Source organism: Perca fluviatilis, chromosome 3, assembly GCF_010015445.1.
Source record: "Perca fluviatilis chromosome 3, GENO_Pfluv_1.0, whole genome shotgun sequence".
In the NCBI taxonomy this organism is placed as follows: domain Eukaryota; kingdom Metazoa; phylum Chordata; class Actinopteri; order Perciformes; family Percidae; genus Perca; species Perca fluviatilis.
Genome location: NC_053114.1, coordinates 2,295,001 through 2,321,161, shown reverse-complemented (window position 1 = coordinate 2,321,161; position 26,161 = coordinate 2,295,001). Strand labels below are relative to the sequence as shown.

Sequence of the window (26,161 nt, the reverse complement as noted above, 5' to 3'; positions counted from 1 at the left end):
ACATGGACATCTCTCTCTCATAATATAGTGTGTCGAAAACAACTAATAAAAATACATTGTATCCTCTGTATCCTAAGTATTGGCTTTTAACTTACGAAGGTTTAATTGTAACCTCCTTACAGTAACAAGACTAGCGTTAGTTCATCTGCCCCAGCGGCCGTTGGTAATCCTCTTTGTATTGTTCCCGGTCAGAGATATGAGTCAATCAAACTACCGTAAATAACAGGTCGCGCACAGGCGCCGATTGATGTTTTCCTCCGTGGGTGCTCACACGCGCACACCCTTTCAAAAAAAAAAAGTTGTCAAAAATGTTTGCATTTCAGAACCTTAGGAAATGGACAGCGGCCGACACGAACACACACGCCATGCTAAAGCCGTAAACTCAGGACAGCGCCACTTCTCACAGATACAGATAGGATTGGAGATGAGAAGTTTAATCAGCTTCGTGGGAAATTAGAAATCAATGCCACCGCCATGACCAATCACCCACGGTATCGGCACCTATGAGGTCGCGCAACTGTGAACGTTGTAATTTGGCATGCGGATGAGAGAGTGCTTCAGCATTTCAACCATGATTTCAACACACCAATAACTCTCTTGCACACATATTGCCAGTGTGCCATTGGTTAAGGTCCCGCGTGCCCATGGTGGCACGCGTGCCTAAGGTTGCCGACCCCTGGTATAGTATGTCGAATAAAGTCATGAAAAAGTCAAAGTCTAGTGTGTCGAAAAAAGTCATGGAATAGTATGTCAAAAAAGTCATCAAAATATATAGTATGTCAAAAATGTCATAAAATGTCATAGTATAGTATGTCGAAAAAAGTCATAGTATAGTATGTCGTACAAAGTCATAGTATAGTATGTCCAAAAAATCATAAAAATAGTCATAGTATAGTATGTCATAAAATGTCATAGTATAGTATGTCATACAAAGTCATAGTATAGTATGTCAAAAAAATCATAAAAATAGTCATAGTATAGTATGTTGAATAAAGTCATGAAAAAGTCAAAGTCTAGTATGTCAAAAAAGTCATCAAAATATATAGTATCGTATGTCAAAAAACTCATAAAAATATATAGTATCGTATGTCAAAAAACTCATAAAAATAGTCATAGTATAGTATGTCAAAAAAATAGTCATAGTCGTATATAGTAGTATAATATGTCGAAAAAAGTCACAGTATAGTATTTTGAAAAAAGTAATGTTATAGTATGTCGAAAAAATTCATAAAAATATATAGTATCATATGTCGAAAAACTCAAAGTATAGTATGTCAAAAAATAGTAGTATATATATAGTATACTATGATGAAAAAAATCATAAAAGTCAGAGTATAGTATGTCGAAATAATAGTCATAAAAACTCATAGTATAAAATGTCAAAAAATTCACAGTATAGTATTTTGAAAAAAGTAATGTTATAGTATGTCGAAAAAAGTCATAGTATTGTATGTCGAAAAAAGTCATAGTATAGTGTGTGGAAAAAGTCATGAAAAAGTCATAGTATAGTATGTCAAAAAAGTCAAAGTATAGTATGGTAAAAACAATCACAAAAAGTCATAGTATAGTATGTCGAAAAAATAGTCATAATATAGGATGTCGAATAAAGTCGTAGTATTGTATGTCGAAAAAGTCATAAAAAGTCATAAAAAAGTCATACTATAGTATGTCCAAAAAAATCATAAAAATAGTCATAATATAGTATGTTGAATAAAGTCATGAAAAAGTCAAAGTATAGTGTCGAAAAAAGTCATGGAATATTATGTTGAAAAAAGTCATCAAAATATATAGTATCGTATGTCAAAAAAATTAGTGATAGTATAATATGTCAAAAAATTCACAGTATAGTATTTTGAAAAAAGTAATGTTATAGTATGTCGAAAAAAGTCATAAAAATATATAGTATCATATGTCGAAAAACTCAAAGTATAGTATGTCAAAAAATAGTAGTAGATATATAGTATACTATGATGAAAACAATCATAAAAGTCAGAGTATAGTATGTCGAAATAATAGTCATAAAAACTCATAGTATAAAATGTCAAAAAATTCACAGTATAGTATTTTGAAAAAAGTAATGTTATAGTATGTCGAAAAAAGTCATAGTATTGTAAGGTCAAAAAGTCATAGTATAGTGTGTGGAAAAAGTCATGAAAAAGTCATAGTATAGTATGTCAAAAAAGTCATAGTATAGTATGGTAAAAACAATCACAAAAAGTCATAGTATAGTATGTCGAAAAAATAGTCATAATATAGGATGTCGAATAAAGTCGTAGTATTGTATGTCGAAAAAGTCATAAAAAGTCATAAAAAAGTCATACTATAGTATGTCCAAAAAAATCATAAAAATAGTCATAATATAGTATGTTGAATAAAGTCATGAAAAAGTCAAAGTATAGTGTCGAAAAAAGTCATGGAATATTATGTTGAAAAAAGTCATCAAAATATATAGTATCGTATGTCAAAAAAATTAGTGATAGTATAATATGTCAAAAAATTCACAGTATAGTATTTTGAAAAAAGTAATGTTATAGTATGTCGAAAAAAGTCATACAATAGTATGTGGAAAAAATTCATAAAAATATATAGTATCATGTGTCGAAAAACTCATAAAAATAGTTAGAGTATAGTATGTCAAAAAATAGTCATAGTACACTATGATAAAAACAATCATAAAAGTCATAGTATAGTATGTCGAAAAAATAGTATAGTATATCATTTTGAATAAAGTCCATAGTATTATATGTGACTAAAAAAATAAATAGCTCCTGATGGGACTCAAACTCCCAACTTAAGACTCCACAACCAGTCTTCTAACACACTGAGCTATGAAACAAGTCATAGTCTTTTATGTGGAAAAAAGTTATAAAAAGTCCTAGTATAGTATGTCAAAAAAGTCAGTATAGTATTTTGAAAAAAGTAATGTTATAGTATGTCAAAAAAAGTTATACAATAGTATTTGGAAAAAATTCATAAAAATATATAGTATCCTATGTCGAAAAACTCATAAAAATAGTTAGAGTATAGTATGTCAAAAAATAGTCATAGTATAGCATGTTGAATAAAGTCATAGTATTGTATGTCGAAAAAAGTCATAGTATAGTGTGTGGGAAAAGTCATGAAAAAGTCATAGTATAGTATGTCAAAAAAGTCATAGTATAGTATGGTAAAAACAATCACAAAAAGTCATAGTATAGTATGTCGAAAAAATAGTCATAATATAGGATGTCGAATAAAGTCGTAGTATTGTATGTCGAAAAAGTCATAAAAAGTCATAAAAAAGTCATACTATAGTATGTCCAAAAAAATCATAAAAATAGTCATAATATAGTATGTTGAATAAAGTCATGAAAAAGTCAAAGTATAGTGTCGAAAAAAGTCATGGAATATTATGTTGAAAAAAGTCATCAAAATATATAGTATCGTATGTCAAAAAAATTAGTGATAGTATAATATGTCGAATAAAGTCACAGTATAGTATTTTGAAAAGAGTAATATTATAGTATGTCGAAAAAAAGCCATACAATAGTATGTGGAAAAAATTCATAAAAATATATAGTATCGTATGTCGAAAAACTATGATGAAAACAATCATAAAAGTCATAGTATAGTATGTCGAAAAAATAGTCATAGTATATCATGTTGAATAAAGTCATAGTATTATATGTCAAAAAAAGACTTAGTATAGTATGACAAAAACAATAATAAAAAGTCATAGTATGGAAGTCGAAAAAATAGTCATAGTATAGCATGTTGAATAAAGTCATAGTATAGTATGTCGAAAAAATCATAAAAAAGTTATAGCATATGAAAGAGAAATTTGAAAGCTTGTCAATCAAGGCAGATATATGCTGTTTGAAAGTATGTAAAGTTGTTTTTGGACATCTGACTAAAAAAATAAATAGCTCCTGATAGGACTCAAACTCCCAACCTAAGACTCCCCAACCAGTCTTCTAACACACTGACCTATGAAACAAGTCATAGCATTGAATGTGGAAAAAAGTCATACTATACTATGTCAAAATATATAGTATTGTATGTTGAAAAACTCATACAAATAGTTAGTGTATAGTATGTCAAGAAAATAGTCATATTATAGAATGTCAAAAAAAGTCATAGTATAGTATGATAAAAACAATCATCAAAAGTCATATTATAGTATGTCGAATAAAGTCATAGTATTGTATGTCGATAAAAGTCATCGTATAGTTTATGGAAAAAGTCATGAACGTCATAATATAGTATGTTGAATAAAGTCTTGAAAAAGTCATAGATATATAGTATCGTATGTCAAAAAACTCATAAAAATAGTCATAGTATAGTATGTCAAAAAAATAGCCATAGTTGTATATAGTCAGGGCCGGCGATTGCTATAGGCGACCTAGGCAATTGCCTAGGGCGTCAAAAGTGTTGGGGGCGCCGTGTCGCCCTTAGGTCTACTTCCCATTAATAATAGAAAAAGAAAAAAAAAAAAAAAAAAAAATGTTAAAAAAAAAACACCCCCCCCCCCCCCCCCCCACCCCCAAACCCCAAAAAATAAATCCCCCCCCCCCCCCCCTCCCCCCCGCCCAACACAAAAACCCCCCCCCCCAAACCCCCCCCCCCCCCTGCGTCGCTTAGTGTCCACTCTCGCTGTAAAAATAGAGACGAGCAGCGGCACAGACACGGAGCTGCTGCAAGCGCACCTTCCGTGGTCTGTGCAGCTTCAGGTTTATAATGGACGCGCTCTGCTGTGGGCATGCTGCTGCAGATGTGTCCCTATTTCTGCGTAGTATTGTGTTTCCACCTCCGATGTAGAGCAGCGTAGCCTACAGCCACTTCCCTAAACTGTCTCATTCAGAGACCGCAGCGTCTCAAGCGGGGCTCTGTGTCTGTCAGGAGGTCTGACATCTACCGTATCAACAGAGCAATCACGTAATGCACAGCAGACTATGGTGCAGGTGGATTATTTTCTGAAATATAGTGACTTTATTCTTGTAATAGTCTATTGTATTATCACTTTATTTTTCTCACAATATCACAACTCCTCCAAACCTCAGAGAACACAGATGAGATATGCTGTATTTTGAATGTGCATAAAGTTTTGAACATGAGCAGAAATCTTGCTCAAACACATCTGAAATATTACAGTCGAGGGGTTTATTAGTTCATTAAAATGAATTCATGTATCATTCAGGTGAATAATTTTAATATGCACATTTAAGGTGGTTACTTCCTCAACAAAAGAAGCAAAAGTGGGAATAGTAAATGATGCCTAGGCTACATGTGTGCTGACTCAGATATAATTAGAAACATCGATCCAAAGGAGAATAAATAGATGAAAGCAATACAGAATGCCTGAGAGCCTTACTGCAAAATATTCCATTATGTTTTTATATTTGGATTGTAATCTCTGTTTCCCTTTAGATAATGATATTCCCAGCATAAATTGATTCAGAAAAAGGTAAAAAAAAAAAAAAGTGCATATAAATTCACCAGAATGCAGGAAATGAAGTATTTAATGCTCAAAATTTCCAGGGGGTGGACCCCCAGAACCCCGCATCATAAGTCACCATGCACACAAATCTGGAAACAAAACACTGGCCTTTGGGTTGCCAGACCAGTTATGATTAGATCAAATGTTGGTGCCATCTAACTTACATGGAAGCTAGAAATTAAAATTAACATACATTGCTACTCTATTGCTGACACAGCGCTGTGGAGATCTGGCAATGTGAGACTGGGGGGGGGGCACAAAACTCAATCTCGCCTAGGGCAACCAAAGGGCTAGAACCGGCACTGTATATAGTAGTATAATATGTCAAAAAAAGTCATACAACAGTATGTGGAAAATATTCATAAAAATATATAGTATCGTATGTCGAAAAACTCATAAAGTATAGTATGTCAAAAAATAGTCATAGTATACTATGATGAAAACAATCATAAAAGTCAGAGTATAGTATGTCAAAAAAATAGTCATAGTATAGCATGTTGAATAAAGTCATAGTATAGTATGTCGAAAAAATCATAAAAAAGTCATAGCATATGGTGACTTTACTTTGGACATCTGACTAAAAAAATAAATAGCTCCTGATGGGAATCAAACTCCCAACCTAAGACTCCCCAACCAGTCTTCTAGCACACTGAGCTATGAAACAAAACCTAGTATTTAACGTGGAAAAAAGTCATATGTCAAAATATATAGTATTGTATGTCAAAAAACTCATAAAAATAGTTAGTGTATAGTATGTCAAAAAAATAGTCATAGTATGATAAAAACAATCATCAAAAGTCATAGTATAGTATATTGAAAAAATAGTCATATTATGTCAAAAAAGTCATAGTATTGTATGTCAAAAAAGTCATAAAAAGTCATAAAAAAGTCATAGTATAGTATGTCAAAAAAGTCATAAAAAAAGTCATAGTATAGTATGTCCAAAAAATCACAAAATAGTCATAATATAGTATGTCGAATAAAGTCATGAAAAAGTCATAGTATAGTGTGTTGAAAAAAAATTATAAAAATACATAGTATACTAGGGCGAAAAAGTCATAGTAAAGAGTGACTTTCCTTTGGACATCTGTTTAAAGGTCCTATGGCATGAAAATTTCACTTTATGAGGTTTTTTAACATTAATATGAGTTCCCCCAGCCTGCCTATGGCCCCCCAGTGGTTAGAAATGGTGATAGGTGTAAACCGAGCCCTGGGTATCCTGCTCTGCCTTTGAGAAAATGAAAGCTCAGATGGGCCGATCTGGAATCTTCTCCTTATGAGGTCATAAGGAGCAAGGTTACCTCCCCTTTCTCTGCTTTGCCCGCCCAGAGAATTTGGCCCATTTTGAATTTCGGGAAAGAGACTTCAGATACAGTATTAGGGGACCACTAAGGTCTATATAAAAGAGACTTCATATACAGTATTAGGGGACCACTAAGGTCTATATAAAAGAGACTTCAGATACAGTATTAGGGGACCACTAAGGTCTATATAAAAGCATCCAAAGATCACCATGTCATGGGACCTTTAAGAAAACATGGGTTTAATGGGAATCAAACCCCTAACCTATGAATCCCCAAACAGTCTTCCAACAAACTGAGTTATAAGACCACTCATAGTATAGTATGTCAAAAGAATTCATAGTATAGTAGTCAAAAAAGTCATAAAGAGTCATAGTATAGTATGTGACTTCATTTTGGACATCTGATTGAAAAAATAAGTAGCTCATGATGGGAATCAAACTCCCAACCTAAGCCTTCCCAACCAGTCTCCTAATACACTGAGCTATAAAGCAAGTCAAAAGTATTTAATGTAGAAAAAAGTCATAGTATACTATGTCAAAAAAAACTAATGGTATAGTATGTTGAAAAAAGTCATACAATAGTCTGTTAAAAAATCATCAAAATAGTCATAGTATAAGTCAAATAAAGCCATAGTATTGTATGTCGAAAAAAGTCATAGTATAGTATGTCGAAAAAAGTCATAGTATAGTATGTCAAAAAAGTCATAGTACACTATGATAAAAACAATCATAAAAAGTCACAGTATAGCATGTTGAATAAAATCATAGTATTGTATGTCTTAAAAAGTCATAGTATAGTATGTCAAAAAGTCATGAAAAAAAGTCATGAAAAAGTCATAATACAGTGTGTTGAAATAAGTCATAGTGTTGTATTTTGAAAAAGTCATAAAAGTCATGGTATAGTATGTTTAATAAAGTCATGAAAAAGTGATAGTATCGTGTGTTGAAAAAAAATTATAAAAATACATAGTATACTCTGTCGAAAAAGTCATAGTAAAGAGTGACTTTCCTTTGGACATCTGTTTAAGAAAGAACAGCTTTGATGAGAATCATACTCCCAACTTATGATTCCCCAACCAGTCTTCCAATATACTGCACTATAAGACCAGCAATAGTATAGTATGTTGAAAGAAGTCATAGTATAGTATGTCAAAAAAATCATAAAAAAGTCATAGCATATGGTGACCTTACTTTTGACATCTGTCTAAAAAAATAAATAGCTCCTAATGGGAATCAAACTCCCAACCTAAGACTCCCCAGTCTTCTAACAACAAAACCTAGTATTTCATGTGGAAAAAAGTCATACTATACTATGTCAAAAAAGTAGTGGTACATTATGTTGAAAAAAGTCATACAATAGTATGTTGAAAAAAATCATCAAAATATTCCTAGTATGTCAAATAAAGTCATAGTATTGTATGTCGAAAAAATACTCATAAAAAGTCATAGCATAGTATGTCAAAAAAAGTCATAGTATAGTATGATAAAAACAATCATAAAAAATCACAGTATAGTATGTTGAAAAAATTGTCATAGTATAGCATGTCGAATAAAATCATAGTATTGTATGTCGTAAAAAGTCATAGTATAGTATGTCGAAAAAATAGTCATAGTACTGTATGTCGAAAAAATCAAAAAGTCGTAGCATATAGTGACTTTACTGACTAAAAAAATAAATAGCTCCTGATGGGAATCAAACTCCCAACCTAAGACTCCCCAAGCAGTCTTCTAACACACTGAGCTATGAACCAAAACATAGTATGTCATGTGGAAAGAAATCATAAAAAGTCATAATATAGTATGTCAAAAGAAGTGATAAAACAGTCATAGTATAGGATGTCAAGAAAGTTTGGAAGAACATGCAAACTGGGAATCCAACCAAGGGTCAGAGTCGGCAGTGCCTACTTTCTGATGAATGTGTGGTCAATGAAAAACGATCTAAAATGATCTCTTTATTTAATATGACCAATGTGCAAAGGAAACCTTGAAGCTATGTTTGCTGTTCTTTGAGTGGTGGCTGATTAACATCAAACTGAATGTGTCCAGCCAAATCTCTGCCACTTCAGAGGTGCATTCTGACCGGACTTCTCTGGAGAACACACCTACACTGTTCTCCTCATGCTTCTGAGACTGCACCCACGCTCACCCTGCAATCATCCTCTTGTCTCCCTCTTCGCCCTACTCTCCTCCCCTCCAGGCCCGCAGACAACACAGGCCACTGTTCCCCTCAGTGTGGCTGTGATCGATAGAGAGAATGCAGGAAAGAAAGAAAAAAAGCCAGATGGATAAGATGATCAAGTTGTATTAACCATAATCGTACAGGAGAGCGACCACTTACAACGTGACTGGATAAAATGTTTTATGTACACAGATAGGCATGTTTTCATAGCGTTAACGTGACTCATTCCAAATGATTCAGCAGCAGTAAACATAACAAGCGGAGAGAGTGTGTGTGAAGGAGGAAGTGCAGAAGGCATCTGACCACTGATTACTAATGCCTCATATAAAATCTCATAACGTGGATCCAAGGGTGACTGGCACAGTCCTATGATATACCCAAAAAACATAGAAATAACATCTCACAGATCCACTGTACACCTCACAAAATGTAAAATCATATATTACCAACCATAATAACTTAAATAAAGGCGTATGCAAACCAGACGCCTTTAAAAATACAACATATAAGCAAGCTAAAACGCTACTGTCCTTTCCTGTTCTCGTGATGGCTTGTAGCTTTAGAGGTTTCAGAAGGAAAACACTCGACAAAACGACAATACACACACACATATATATATATATATATATATATATATATATATATATATATATAACAACAACAAGTCTTCAGATGCTCTGTGATTTGCATTGTCTTTCCAGTTCCAATGTGATCCGTGACGTGATGACTTGACCGCTTGACCACACTGCCTTCTTTAATGAAAAAGAGTCCATTGTTTCTCTCTCTCTTTTTTTAATACTTCTTTTCAAAACTCTTTAGTCAAGTACTCCAGGAAGAAAACACGTCGAGCGCAGTTCTGTGTGTTGTGAGTAATGGCCCCCAAACTGCCTTTATGGTGTTGTGTCCCTCAGAGGCCCCAGAGCCACAGACTCAGAGGTATCAGTGCTCTATTGCCTCTTGCTGGAGCAGGACTTGCAGCACTGCTGTCCATAGAACTTGTGGTTACAAACGCCGTGCTGGGGAACCAAGTGACACCAGCTGAAATGGTCGATGCATTGTTCATCTGCAGAGAAAACAAAAAAGGAACGCAGTTCAAACTCAGGCTGCAACTCATGATAATATTATATTTTGTATTTATATATTTACTGTTGTTTATTCAGTGGATAATTTACGATATATTAAATAATTGCTCTGCCAAGAAATGGTCAGAAAATCAAGAAAAATAGCCTTCAAATTTTTCAAAAATTGCATATTTAAATTGTTGTCCATAGATATTCAATTTACAGTGATATAGAAAAAAGCAGCACATAAAAAAAGCTGGCATCTGATTTTAGATTTGTCATTTTTACTTGATTAATGACCTGGAAGATTATGATCTGGTGATTAATCATCAAAGAAAAAACATGTAAAATTCAATGAATCATCATATCTTTTCAAAACTAGTTGAATCAAATCAAATATAAAGAAGACTAGAGCCTACAGCAATGCAAGCAGCTCAAACCCATGCTGTACAAATGGACATTTTACTGTTCAATTCACTTGAGCTACTTGTCATTGAACTATGGTAAGAATTCATCAAGAAGAACAGGAATACCCAGCTCAAAAAATGGGAATGCAAACTCCACACGGTACTGTTATTTCATGGTTATAAGGAAATGAAACTGGATATACAGTATTTGTCTTCTTCCCTCAGAGAGAAATGTACCTTTCAGTGTTGGTCCAGCAGCTGCGACCCGGCTGGGGCGTTGTGCCGGAGCCGGGGGAGCAGCGGGGCAGAAGTGTGTGTTGCACGCCCTAGAAGTGACAGGCCTCTGGTGGGGCAGGCAGCCAGCTGCGGGGCGACCCTGCCGGAGACACTGGATGGACCGAGTCTGGACTCCTCCCCCACAGGACACAGAGCACTGAGACAGAGGTTGGAGAGAAACAGTGGAGAGAGAGAGAGAGAGAGAGAGATAGAGAGAGAGAGAGAGAGAGGGGGACAGAAACAAATGAGAAGGAGGGATATGAGGAGAAAGGCACAGGGATATTAATAGGAGAAGGAGATCAAATGCTGAAGTGCACGGAGAAGAAAATATTGCCATGAAAGGCAGCAGAAGAGGGATGGAGGAAAAGTCTATGCAGAGATAAAGAACAGATGAAGAAAACAAACATCCCATCCAGCATGTACTTGCCCTCCAGCGAGCTGTCAGGAGCTATCTCCTCTGATGGAAACATACAGTACAAGGATCACAAGCTTGAGATGAGCAGAATAAGACACTGTGCTATATGAGGTTGCCCTAAAGACTTTTTGCATAATAGATTATATAACTATAACACATAGCCTACAATACCCGCCCCGATAGACTCTGTATCAGAGTGGAGCTTTCGGATTGCATCTGAGGCCCATTCCGCACACGAGAACTATGCTATGTCTGTGAACTACCACCACCTACACTGTACAGTCTGCCTCGGAGGTCTATTTATGGGGAAACATAGATATTAGAACACAAGAGCCACTCATGGCCATACATCTTGTATTGATTGATTGATTGTTTTGGCTCATGCGTTGTGTTGCCTTCCTCATCATGCCTTGGCCTCCCAGAGAAAGAGGCCTGGGGAACAAAAATCGATGTAGGGAGAGACGGTGAGGTGGAAAAGAAATGTTAAACTGACGAAACCTTTTACAGTAGATTTGTTCGTTTCGAAGCAACAGATTACACAACGGGATGTTTTTGGCTCGTAAATACTTTTGAAGAACGCTGATGCTATTGACAGCAGAGCATAATGCACACTTCCCACAACTTCCTGACCTCATTTTGAACATCTGACTTCTACAGTCACATTGCAATCACACTTTTTCTTGATTTGGTTTTCAATTGATCATTCTCTAAACCCCGCCCCCCTGTTACTGCTGCTACGCCTGCCAAGCTTTCTGTTCTTGCACCTAATCACTTAACCACATGACATGTGTGGTCATGTTTGATGTCAGAGATAGACAGAAGTAGACTCATTTTGAGCCAGTGACCGTCGATATTGCCACCTGGAACGGCTACTGGCGCCGGCAGATTTTATCAGCTGTAGCTAGCTTGTTAATTAGCTAATATTAGCGTAATTCTTTAGTTGAAAATGCCGTGCCTGGCTGACTTTAAATGTTTCCAGCTCACTCGGTTTAAAACAAGAATGTTGTCAAATGAGATCCCAAATATGTGCTGATTGCTACGTAGCTTACATGTTTGGTAACATGAGTTTCTGAATAAAAATAATTAATCATTTTGGTGTGGAGTTTTGAAATTCAAAACTCCGCACCATAAATGATTAATTATTTGTGGAGGAATACAAAGCTCCTAAGTTTTGACTGACTCCAGCCCTCAAACACAAATACAGATACATGTTCAGGTAACTGATGTGAGATGTAATATCTTGTCATGTCTATGATGTCAAATTCTAGTTCGAGCATCCAGTCATGCGTTACATGTTCCGGGATTCATTTTATATCTGTCTAGTGTACTTCACAATTGTGCCGCTTGTGGGAGAAAAGCTCCAAATTGGAAGACCGTCAGCTGGAATACACATGTAGCACTAAAAGTCTCTTGTGTCGACAGATTAGGATCAAAGCCTGATCAAATGTACCTGCTGCCAGGGAGATGAGTACCAGCCCAAGACCGCAGCACTGGAGCTGGTTCTGCCAGGGACGACCCGAGGGAGCTCTGGGCACGGACCTCGGTTGCAGCCCTGCTGGAGATCCACCAGAGGTTTAGCCACGTTCCTGCACCTACGTATGGGGAACTCCACATACCTGTGCGGGGAGAGGACAGGTTGTCAGCTTAAAAATGACTATTCCTACACAGCTTCCAAGTCCTGAAAACATTCTGACTCTGAGGAGAGGACACAGATGACACAGTGGGGTCTTAAGTGTCTGTGCAGATCTGTTAAGGTGTCTTGGTGTGAAGCTGATGGCACATACCCTCCCGTTGAGTCTCTCTCCCCGCAGCGAAGCTCTCTTTTCTGGATGCCTGAGCCACAAGAACTGGAGCACTGGAACAGAGAGCAGGCAGGAGGGACCGTTTTAAAAAATGAACTCTGTGAGTGTGTGTGTTTGTAATGCGGCGGGTTTCCATGGCAGCAGACACCACAAGGTCACCTATGGTTGTAGTAATAGAGCCAAAATACCAAGTGCTCTACTGAGTATTTTTCAGTCATTATATTTGATGAACAGACAGTGTATATGTACGTGTGAGAGTGTCAGTAAGTGTCTGGCTCTTTTTCAAAATCCAAGCCACCTTTTCTGAAAGCTACCTTCACTGCGTTTTATCGTCCTAGTCCTGTGCTGCAGACGGTATCCTTACACTGACCTTTTTCATTCTATATTCAGCAACATGAACTATTCAGCGTGTAACTCAGTGCCCTCTCTCTCACTTTAATCACTCCACTTCACAGCACCGAGGCAGGTAAGAGTTCACCAATCTTTGGCACAAACACTAAAAGAATATGCTATCTGAAATTATGATTAATGGCCAACATGATGCGGCTGTCAAATACATGTACAGATTTCTAGATGAAACTTCTTCTAAGGTAATTCTTCAAAAGATGTATGCAACGCCTCCCAATTGTTTTGAGGACTTTGATTAGCTTTGGAGGGGCCAGCATATCTTGGCGAGTCCTTGATGGCGAGTTTATTATCTGACAACATCATTTGTTGGCTTGGAACACTTCATAATCTCAGGATTAAACTGTCAAAACTGCTGAACAAAGCTGGTAATATGATGTGGACATTTCAGCATGTTGACCTGTACCCTCTCTATGAGGATTAAAGATAATTGGTGGTCGATGTACAAATGTCCTTGTTATTATTTCTCGTCATAATAACATGACAAATATCTTGTTGAAAAGAATCTGGTGCGGACAGGAAACGTTTCACGTTAACAATGACTATTTTTTTCTTCTTGTTGGCAGTGATATGCCACTGTACATAAAAGTGAATAAAAAATACCAATCGTGACTTCTCAGAACTCAAGATGATGTCTTCAAATTGTTTGTTTTGTCCAACCAACAGTTCAGAACCTCATTATATTTAATCAATCAACAAATAATGATAAAAATAAGCTACGTATTATTCCCATATGAAAATGTTTGCTTGATAAATTAATGAAGTAATCAAATATCAAAAGTGTAATCAGATTAATTGTAATTGACTGATTGTTTTAGCATTAGCTACTTAAATCTGTGTGACACTTTTCCACCTTGCATTGGTCGGACACTTTGACACGGATAGCTTAACAGAATCACAGTTTCAATTATTGTAATTTCTTTTTATGGTCATCTTTTTTCCTCTACTTCCAGTCCAGTTCATCCAATTCCCTACATATACCAGTTTGCCTTTCAACAAGCTCAGTGAAGGGATGTGCCGTTGAGCAGTGCTGATAGTTTTTCCAGTCCAGAGTCTTGATGTTGCACGGCATTTTGGTCTATTGAGGTTGCTGGCTGTGAAACTGCTTTCTCTGTTCTATGATGGATTTCTCCCTGTATGATTGTTAAATATGTTTGAAGAATGAGAGCCCTAGTAAGAAGCCTTTGTTTTCTTAATTCTGAAAAAGCTTGCAAATCATAGCTGCTGTGCTGGAAGTGAGTGAAACAAACACAGCACCAAGCAACAAGATGGACCTACAAAGTAACAGATTTTCAAGTGCTTTAGGGTAGAGTTTTCCTCCAAACTATTAACCAGAAACATCTGAACACATTTCATTTCTAGCGCTTCTGCTCCTTGAGCTTCATGGCTCTTTTTGTCCCTACCTCTCCCCAGGGAGTAGGGATCCACTGCAGCCTTTCGTTCTTGGGGCAGCGCCGCAGGACGCAGGTCTCCTGGGCTTTGGGTCTGTGGTGCTGTCTGCACATGCTGTCGGGCACCACCACCGCTTTGGCCCCAGGATCAGTGCTGCGGCAAAACACGCTCCGCTTCCTCAGGCCACGGCCACAGGTCTTGGAGCACTGCGAGTGGACAAGAAGGAAGTAAAAGAAGTCACAGAAGTCAGACACAGATGAGTGCATTTGAAGGCGAATATTGATTCAATCGGCAAATGTTTAATGACCATACACATATTATTATTTGCTTAAAATTCAATTTCACTCTACAGTATATTACCAGTGAGTACTATCACACCAATGATTTTAGAAAAGCACTTATTACTAGGGCTGGGTATCGTTCAAAAAATGTTCGATACCGATTCCTGAACGATACTTTTTCCAATACCAATTTTATAAAATAAAAAGAAATTACAACATTACGGCACAGATCTTTTTATTTATTTTTCAGCTACTACCACAGTGTACCACACTCCTCTGTGCGTAACGCAGAGGTTTTCCTGCATGCCTCTACAACGTGTAACAGCCAATCATAGACATCGTCAGATCTTGGTAGAAACATGCTGCGTGCTTATTGGCTCACTGACTCTGATGTTTTTTTCCTTAGGTATTGAAATTGGGTATTGAATAACGAGGCATTTTTTTGATACTAGATACTTTGGGGGTAATGCATTCGGTGCCTGAAAAGTATCAAATTCAGTACACAGCCCTACTTATTATTAGGCAGTTTCAGAAAGAAATTGGGCATTTTTGGCCTTTATTTGATTTGATTTTAGGACAGATGTAAACAAGAAAGGGGGTAGAGAGGGGGGGGGGACAGCATGCAGGTGGGACTCGAACCCAGGCCGCTGCGGTAAGGACTGAGCCTTAATACATGGGGCACACGCTCAGTCAGGTGAGCTACCAGGGCGCCCAATAACCATACACATATTAAAGCATACATACTTGCTCATATTCTATAACTTAGCTTTGTACTTTCTTACGATCTCTTAAACCTACAGCTTTCCCCACGTTTAACAGAGGTTAAATCCTTGGCACGGACACTGTGAATGTATTTGTAATTCACCGCATGGAGTACAAGCAAACAGAAGGTCACCGGTTTGATGACAGCCCATTATGGCCTAACATTAAATACAATAAACCAATAACTGGCAGATGAATGTGACCCCCATCCCATCAAAGTATCCACCAACAGGAGACAGTGCTGCTGTAACCTCCAGCTGAAATGCAGAGGTGGAGTCAAACTGCTCCGCTGGGACTGACCAGCACAGCCGTCAGGGCACTTTATGTGACAACATCGCATTCATCTATTAGACAAAAGACACGTACACATCTGTGTACTGCAATTTACATACACAACCACGCACAACTACACATCCCAGTTGTCCTTTTGTCACTGAAAGGCCCGATTGATCTTTTCAGGGAGACTGGCCTCGCCTCTGCCTGACCGCCAACTGAACTCCGACTGGTGTCACAAAATAGTCCAAGCACACAACATTAATGTCCCAAAGAATGATGACTGGATGACAGCTGAGTGTCCGGACTGTGCAGGTCACACCAGCTAATCATCAGATCTGCCGCCAGGCATTGTATACAGGAAAATGAGCAAATACAAGTCCTGTCGGCTCTGGTTACAAAGGCACCGGCCAAAAACGTTAAGTCATACTTGGTTAATAGCTATAGAATTAAATGGCCTAAACAAATGTTGGCTTTGCAAAAAACAAATGAATACAATCCTGTAAGTTAACATCTTAAAAAAGAAGGCTCAATTGCAAACCAGACGATCACTTATGATCACTCTTGTGTGTCTGTTTTGTGATTCATGGATATATTTGGTTACTACACACAGGTAGATTTCATTCTGATTCAACTGTTGAAATTAAATGTCCCATATTCCAAAGAAGGAAAATGGTAGAAGAGAAAACATGTTATTGATATTGCAATTAAAACAGAATGCAAAGAAGGTGTTTCAACAAGCAGCAGCTTAAAATAAAACTTGTATCGTCCTGACAAGTGGCTCATTTGTATTAAATTCTGTCGTTTGTTTTTTAATGTTCTTCACATGTCCAACAGAGGGCAGCAGAGTGTTGACTAAACTCAGTGTGTGTGTGTGTGTGTGCGTGTGTGTGTGTGTGTGTTTGTGTGTGTCTTTGTGTGTGTATGTGTGTATGTGTGTCTGTTTGTGTGTCTGTGTGTGTGTATATGTGTGTGTGTGTGTGTGTGTGTGTGTCTGTGTGTGTGTATATGTGTGTGTGTGTGTGTGTGTGTATGTCTGTGTGCGTGTGTGTGTGTGTGTGTTTGTGTGTATGTGTGTGTGTGTGTGTGTGTGTGTGTGTTTGTGTGTGTCTTTGTGTGTGTATGTGTGTATGTGTGTCTGTTTGTGTGTCTGTGTGTGTGTATATGTGTGTGTGTGTGTGTGTCTGTGTGTGTGTGTGTATATGTGTGTGTGTGTGTGTGTGTGTATGTCTGTGTGCGTGTGTGCGTGTGTGTTTGTGTTTGTGTGTATGTGTGTGTCCTCAGGCACAGACGTGTTTCTGTCATGCAGATATCTATCTAAACACTTAAGTGTGTTTTAACCAGAAGTTGGGGATTCTCTACATGACTTTCAGTCAAAAAATTAATTTTGACAATGAGAACATAGGACCTGTAAACCCGGACAGCAAAAACAACGACTTTACAGCAAACAAAGAGTATCATCATCAGGATTGAAACAGGTTTTCTTTCTTTTAAACTTGCCGTCAGCACTTCTCTTCTTTCCTACGCTTGAACAGTGAGTGTAAAAGTAAATAACGGCCTTTTTTTCTCCACCTGTCACAGGAGGTAAAACACAGGTGTAAATAATAAAACAAATGATGGCTGAATTCCACTAGCTGCTTCAGTTTCAGGGTCCTGGTCCATGGACGTGGGGCACTTGAATGGAACAAAGCCTCGTTAATATTATTAGTTAGACCTGTGCTTTTGCTAGTATGACAAGACAAAATGTCTGCTATGAAAAAGGCCTGTAACAACTAAATCAATCACATATATTTTATGTGTGTACGTTTGTACAAAAAGATTATTTTTTTTAGCATCAAAGTTGATTTATACGCGACGTACACAAGGTCAGCTACACTGCGTCAAGTTAGACTCAAACTCCAGACTTTGGAAAGTGTTCTTATAGCATAATAGGAGCAAGCCGTGATTTACTGTAGCTTCACAGACCTAACAATCTGATAATTGTATTCATTGTGTATCTACAAACTCTCCAACAAGCTGTGACTAAGGCTGTACTCAGAAACAGAGGTACAGTGAACTTATTGCGAGTGTTCTGCAGGTAATGTTTTCCATGTTTAACTTCCTTATTTAGCATGTTAGCATGCTAACATTTGTTAATCGGCAAATAGCACAAAGTACAGCTCAGGCAGATTGTCATTAGTTTTGCTTTTATTTGTTGAATAGCTTTGCAATTCATCCCGTGGGGAACATGAACGACTGTACCAAATGTCAACAACATTCCTCTAACAACTGGCATGACATTTCACTAATTACCACAAATGTCAACCTCTTGAAGGCACAAAGGAAAAGTCAGAGGATAACTAGAGTCAAAGTATTAATCGTCAGAGGAGAATGAAGGTCTGTACTGTATTTCACATGATAAGTTTTAGGCAGGTCGCTACCGTAGCTAAAAAAGTTGTTTTAAATGCTGCCACAAAACCCACCTGTGACCAGGATCCGGTGCTCCACTCGGGCGGGCAGGCCTGGGTGTGGCAGGGCTGGACCTGGGCCGGAGAGATGACGGGGCAGAAGGAGTGCACCACCGCCTCTTCCCTCTGATAGGTCACCTTCCTCAGGCAGCGCAGGGTCCTGGTCTGCTGACCTCCTCCACAGGAGCGACTGCAGTGACCCCAGTCTCCGGTCGCCCAGCTGTGGTGGGACACCAACAGTATTGAGGAGTGTGTGTCAGTGGTGGTTTGGTACATGCATACATTTGCTCATACACACACACACACACACACACACACACACATTATAAGTAGCTTCTATAGAGTAAACTCAGCCTCTGTCATTAGGATACCAACCACATTACTGAGTTCCTAATCAGGACAGCCAACCACAGGTTCAAACTCTAATCTGCTGCACTTATTTTGGGCCCAAACACACACACACACACACACACACACACACAAAACACAATTTCCCCCTAAATTACCAGTAAGTTCTATCACACCAAAGACTTCAGAAAACCACTTATTATAAGGCGGTTTTAAAAATCCAACTGGTGAACTTTGTTTTTCTTGCTTTTCTTAAAAGTTATGATTCATGAAAACCTAAACCTGTTGGTTTTGAAAAACTCACAATCATTTCGCACACTGATCTTTGTCCATTGCACAGACTGGTAGTTAAGGACAAAGAAAATACACAGTCCGAAATATATATATATATATATATATATATATATATCCATCCATCTCATCTGAAACTAAACATGACAACCATATTGTATATACAACTCTCCATAGCAACTTTCCCAGGTTTTCAAGGCCAACTGCAATATACAACATACAATAAGGCTATGGACAGACGCGGACTACAATCCCTCCCTCTTTTCTTTTGTCCTCGCCTGTTTTTTCATTTCGTCTTTCTACATTTTTCACTTCTCTGATTCACCTGTCCTCTCTCCTCCCATCATTTTATTTACAATCTCCTGTCTTTCTGTCCTCTCCTGTCCTGTCTCTCCTTTAGTGTCTTTGAAAACCTACTTCGCCACTGATGAAAGCCTACTGCTGCTTCTAAAATAGCTTCTGTCTTGGCATTGGGAGTGAAGGAGGAGATTACAGCAAATGAGTGGTCTGACAACCACAGGCTTAGAAGCGGGAGATGGAGAGATGGGCATATGGCTCAGTCCAGTTCTGAGACGACATGCTACCGCAAAGACCATTCCTCCGTGCCGCCAAGAAAAATGCTTTCATTCTCTTTCAAACGCCACAGACAAATGAAGCAGCAGGACTAAACTGCAATTTGGAAACTGGAGATGTGGACCATTGGGACCCGAAAGCTTCGGTTTGAATTTTTGGGGGACTGTTTGCTTTTTTTCGTCCTATGTTTTGCCTGGCTTATAAATAACAATATATCATTTGGTAAAAGTGGCTTAAGTGCCACTCCACTTTGCTGCAAACCACCACTGACCTAGCAGTAATTTGTATCTCTGAAATATTTCAATAACTGACATAGTTTGAGGTAAAAGAGTGCAATACTGCAGGGGAGGTTCTGAGAAGCTCAACCATGCATTTTTAGCACTTGTACAGCTGCACAACACAACAGTTATCACCAATGAATGAACATGTTTCTGCTTAATGATATACCAAATGACCATCTCTGCCAAACAGGTTGCTATACTCATATTAACAATATTTCTCTCTGTTTTAAACACAGGTTTATACATTTATGTGGTTTGGTGTAGCCAACAACCATTTTTTTCTTTTCTCAGCATTTTACTCCAATATGGTCATCCAATGAGTCCAACAGGATCTGACATTTGCATTCCTTTCTTTTAGACTGGGTAATGTTGCTGTAGCACCCATTGAAAGTTTCTCTGGATACAAGCGTACATAGGCCCTTTTTTACAGAGGACATTTCCACATGTCACAGTGGGAAAAGCACATCTGTAAATATTATAATTAAGGATGGCTGAATTCCTTTTAGCTGCTTAGGTTTCAGAGTCCAAGTATTGTGTATGACTGACACTCTGTCACACTGCCATGGCTTACTGGGACTAGGGCTGGGTATCGTTCAAAACATTTCGATACTGGTACCGATACCAATTCTGTGACTTTGTAATTCACCGCATGGAGTACAAGCAAACAGAAGGTCACCGGTTTGATGACAGCCCATTATGGCCTAACATTAAATACAATAAACCAATAACTGGCAGATGAATGTGACCCCCATCCAATCAAAGTTCCTGAGCGATAGTTTTTCCGATACCAATTTTATAAAACAAAAAGAAATTAAACATCATACACATTATGGCACAAATCTATTTATTTTTTATTTTTCAGCTCCTACTACGTGAGCCCCGTCTCTGTGTAACGCAGAATCTTTCCTGCTTGTCTCTACGACGTGTTACGTTAAACAGCCAATCAGCAGCCAAGCATGCTGCATGCTTATTGGCTCACTGACGCTGATGAGATTTACTCCTTAGGGATGGAAATTGGCTATTGAATGATGCCGCATTTTTCGATACTAGATACTTTAGAGGCAATTCTGTCGGTGCCTAAAAAGTATCAAATTCGGTACCCAGCCCTAACACATGAATACTTTAATACTTAATTTCTCAATTTCTTTTGAGCTCCAAATACATAGTCGATAGAATATTACAGATTTGTAGGCTTTATTTTTTTCCTTTTTTTTTTTTTTAACTAGAACGTGGGTACAAACAACACGAATAAAGGTTGCACTTATTTTGTTTGCAATCAATTTCCATGCATCTTGTCTACAATGGTTAATGCTGTAAATTATACTTTTTATATAATTCTGTATGCATACAGAATTATATAAAAAAGCTTGTTAGTGCTATATGTATGCACCTATTGTGGAAAGAAATTTCCTCCTTGAGAACAAACTATAAACATATACAACTATATACAGACAAGAATCTGAATGTAGCTGCATCTTGTGCATATTTTTTCTGCACATCGTCTCTGGGACAGGTACAACATGTCTCACTTTTTCTGTCTACATATGCCGCTGTGTGATGCACAAAGAAATCTCTGACCTGTGGTAAGTGACTCGACAGATGGCCTCTGCCAAGAGAAAGAGCAAAATAACTTTTAACAGCAGAGGTGGAACTACAGAGGAAGGCAAGGTAGAAGGGGTTGGGGCTGTGCTGTGCTGTGGAGAAAGAGGGAAAAAAAGCAATTGACTTTAAAGAAAATCCATGAAATATGTGCATATATCTTCCTAACTGCACGCTGGGCTGGAAGATTGAACTGACTTCTTAAAATTCTCCTTGCATCCCTCTTTTATGTTCAGAAACTGCTGCTACACCACAGCCAAGAATCCCTGACAGGCTAACAGCAATATGGGGAGTGAAGGTTTAAAGCCGGTCTTAAGCAAAAGGGGGTAGATGGGAGCGAAGGGGTGCGGGTGTGGGGGGAGTTTGACTGGCTCTGCATGGCTAGACTGGCCGGGCCCCGTGGGAATCCTGCCGTCTCTGCACAATAAAACATGGATAGGCCTGTCAGCACCCGAGATAAACGCTGCAGAGATAAGCAGGCATTTTTACATTCCCCCTCCTGTCAGACACACAGAGCGTACACATGCATCCCACCTCATTGTCAATTTTTCTTTTCTCTCCTGGGCTCTTGAATGCATTCCCATACATCCTGGAGGTCTTAATGCAGTCATTAAAGCTTTCATGCTGCTCACTCAACTCAACTTTCTTCCTGTGCATCACCCATAAATTGGTCCATACACACAACTAGCTAAGAAATGGTGTCAGCTACTGTATAATAAGATCCAAGGGTGTCAAACACTGCTTTATTTACCTGAATGGACAACCGCACTAATGTTATTTATCTGGGCTATACCATTTTCTGTACTCAAACAAAGGGAGGAGGTTGGGACACGCACCAGGGCTGTTTAATTCCTTTCGCCAAGATAAGAGAAATGGTATGCCCGAGATTAGGGGCAGGAAATGCCCTCTCGGGTGGTGGGAAACTTGGAGGTGTAACCGATAGCTGTCTGGCTTGTTCAACCCCTGACACAGGAGAAAGTTCAGTCTGGACTTGTTATGGCATGGCTAATGGTGGACAAAATGACAGCTTCGTTAACATCAGACAGAAGCAGCATATATTTCTATTTTTACCTCATGGTTTGGATCCGAAAGACATTATTTCAGCATCATACATTCGGAAAATGTGTGTGCATATGTACTGTAATTGTACATGCCGCCCTGTGTGTGTGTGTATGTGTGTGTTTGTGTGCGTGCGTGCGTGCGTGCGTGCATGTGTACTCTCTCTGAACCCAAGACACGGTTCCCTGCCTGTTCTTTGGAGTAGTGCTGTAAATCAAGCTAGCTTCAGTTCCCTCAGCCAACCCTACATACTGTAGGAGAGAGGCCGTTTATTCAGTGCTGTTTCAACTTGTTACTCCACTGCACTTTAGCCTGGTTTCCTCCTTTGCTTGCTGCACTGGTCCCCGAATGCACAGTCGTCTTTAAAAATGCATGCCATTAAGCACAATGTCTAGACAACGGAGATAAAGCATGGGCATGATGATTTTGCGACTGAGAAAGTCAGGATGCTCATTTTTGAGAGGGATGATATGCACTGAAAGGAACAATCACTCCGAGTTGGCTTTGATGTCTCCCTCCCTCTCTTTGGCCTTGTCTTTCTTTCTTATTCTCAAGTGTTCGCTAAAGCAAAAGGTCCATTCCAGACTTGGAAACATCATCCTGCATTTACTTCATGACAAAAACAGTCAACCATTTGGTAAGACTGGAATAAAATGTCTCTGACAGGGCCGAAGCCAGGAAATTTAGAAATACCAAATTCCTAGACAGAACCGCACCCACCTAAGAAAAGGTTTAATAAGCGACCAACCAAACAGTGTAAAAGTTCTAGGTATTTAAAAGACTCTATGCTAGCAGCTCTGCGAGGCTATACTTAGGCACCGCAATGCTTTGAGCTACATGCTAATGTTAGCAGGAAAACATGCTCCCAGTGACGATGCTAACAAGGTGATGTTTAGCACATGAACGTTTTCACTATCGATCGTTTTCACACGATCACTAAACACAAAGTGCAGTTGTTGCATTTAACTGATAATTTCCTCATTTTCATCATTGTCTAAACGCTTAAAGCATTCTCTACACTGCTAGGTATTTTTTGTTGCTTAATCATAGTAAAATATTAAGATATTTAGTCCAAATGATATAAGAATCAGCCGCAAAAATCCGACATTCGTGATCACATCGAGTTTATGTGTAATCACAGGATGTGAACTCCTCCTCATGCCGTTTAACTACCTAGATTCCCAGAAATATTACTGAGGAACTGTAGCTACAGCTCTGTTTTCTGACCTCAGCTGAAGCCAGAGTTGGGAACACAGGGTTCAATTTACTTTGAACAAAGGAAGTGTGCTTCAAATAAAGCATTCTGAAAATGTGTTGTAGACAGTAATGACAAAAAATTGAATATGTCTTGCAAATTTTAAACTAATAGGTTTAAAATATGTATTTAGGTTTAGGCTCCTCTACTAATTAAGACTTGCCAGGTTAAGACAATGTAGAATAAATTGCCTGCTTGTCAACCACCAGAAGCCTGTTCTCAGCAAGTGGTAGAACAGACATGAAGACAAAAAAATCATGATTCTGTCAAGTCAGAGTGAAAAACCCCTTGACACACAGGTGGACATACAGATGGAGAAAACACACAGCAATGGAATAAATAAAGACTGATGCAAAAAGACAGCAGATTGGAAGGGCTTTCGTGTGTTTTCTCAAATAGGAAAATGGGAAAAAATTGAAAATTAGAGAGCAGGCAGTGAAGGGAGGAGGACGTAGAGAGGAGAAGAACACAGGCTGAACAGAGTAGTTGCTGGCCACAGCAAATGGACCACAGGCAACCTCTAGACTGCTTAACCACTGTGTGTGTGTAATAAAAACAGCGCCTAGGGTTCCTGAAAATTTGGCAACATAAAGATGCATGCCACATATCCCACAGCCAACTGTACACGAAGAAATGCCCTGACCCCCCCCCCGCCCCACACACACACACACACACACACACACACACTTACTATGCAGGGCAGGGCTGTGTGTTGCAGAGATGGGAGCCCAGTGTCGGTCTGGTGTGGGGATTGCACATGGTGGAGTTGACCTGAACCTTCTGGTCCTGCAGACAGATAGCCTTGGTTGAAATACGACCTGATGGAAAAACAGAGGGAGAGTTGATGTAGTTCTTGCATACAATATGACAACTTCAGCATTCATGCCAACAATATGGAAATCTGAGAAGTTCAATTTTGTAACTGTGATTGATCAAAATCAATCTCTGTTAAGTCAGAATATCTGTGTGCGAGCTGTTGCAGCATCTCACACACACACACACACACACACACACACACATTACCATCCACTGACAAGTGAGCGGGGGTTGCTGTGAATCTTTTGGGACCTTTTTATTTAAAGAATCTAAACTTCTCGGTTGACAATAGCCTAACACACTTCCTACTACAGGAACTGTACACAATAGAAAACACACACACACACACACACACAAACATACACATCAATCTGACACATGTGTGCTTAGAGTATGTACATTAATATGCACATACTTTATTTCTTCCACTTTCTTATGGTAATTGACCATTTGCTAAGCCCCGCCCGCCTTAGTTACTGTTGTAACGCCTGTCAAGCTTTCCGTTGTCACACAGCATACATGCAGTTTACAATGATACCTGTGGCTGATATTTATTAAAGTAATTAGTAACTGTAATAAACCACATTCTGTGAAAAATAAGAAAGAAAGAAACAATTGCTGAAACAATAAGTACTTGATTTTGGACAAAGGTAGACAAAAGCAGGCTTCTCATTTCTAGCTGATAGCAGTCACCTTTACGGGCAGAAATATCAACTTCTGCTTGCGGATTTGATCAGCTGTAGCTACTGTAGCTAGCTAAATAAGATAATACTACGCTCCATGGTTTGTTTGAAAATGTGGTCTCTGTCCGACTTTTGTTCCAAGCTGACTCATTTTTAAACAAGAATCTTGTAAAAGGGGTCTGAAATATGTACTTGATCGCCACATATTGTGCTAAAAGACTGACAGACTTTGTATTTTCAAACAGTATGTTTTCACTTTTAATGCTACAAGAGGAAAAGCTTTAAAGACAAGGAATAGTGTTTGCCAAAGGTAACTCTGTCTCGAGTAACACTGGCTTACGTTAGATCAGATAAACTGTTTAACTGATTAATCCATTCCTAACACTGTTTTTGGTTTTGGAACGGCTAGAAAAAGCCCCCCCCAAACTCTTTATACACCAAGTATTGCTCTCCACACAAGCCTCATGCACACGGCTTCAACATGTGGAGAAATGCCTAGTTACGCTTGCTAAGAAATGATGGGACAACTGATGTTCTCACACACACACACACACACACACACACAGTCTCACCTCCAGCACAGGGAGCAGAGCAGTCAGAGCGCACCACACCCCAGCTGTAGTCGGGTTTCTTCTCAGTGCGAGGCAGGGTGTACTCCCACACCACACCCGGGTTCTTTCCCTGCAGAAGGATCTGTCAGGCAAGAGCATAGTAAGTCAGAATAGAGAATGAACATAGACTTTTAATCTTCATTCATCCGTGGGAAAGCACACTGAG

At 38.5% G+C, this 26,161-nt stretch overlaps 1 protein-coding gene across 1 annotated transcript in view; it reads right to left on the bottom strand.

Annotated features, from left to right (window-relative positions):
* Positions 1–9,065: 9,065 nt before the first annotated feature.
* adamts18 (ADAM metallopeptidase with thrombospondin type 1 motif, 18) overlaps positions 9,066–26,161 on the bottom strand; it is a 71,683-nt gene continuing 54,587 nt past the window's right edge. Inside the window, exons 17-24 of the mRNA XM_039795089.1 lie at positions 25,957–26,077; positions 24,577–24,703; positions 18,495–18,699; positions 14,728–14,922; positions 12,902–12,972; positions 12,568–12,733; positions 10,664–10,859; positions 9,066–10,021 (exon numbers count right to left, since the gene is read on the bottom strand). Coding sequence (XP_039651023.1) covers positions 9,906–10,021; positions 10,664–10,859; positions 12,568–12,733; positions 12,902–12,972; positions 14,728–14,922; positions 18,495–18,699; positions 24,577–24,703; positions 25,957–26,077 — 1,197 coding nt within the window. The 3' untranslated portion in view covers positions 9,066–9,905. The remainder of the gene's footprint in view (positions 10,022–10,663; positions 10,860–12,567; positions 12,734–12,901; positions 12,973–14,727; positions 14,923–18,494; positions 18,700–24,576; positions 24,704–25,956; positions 26,078–26,161) is intronic.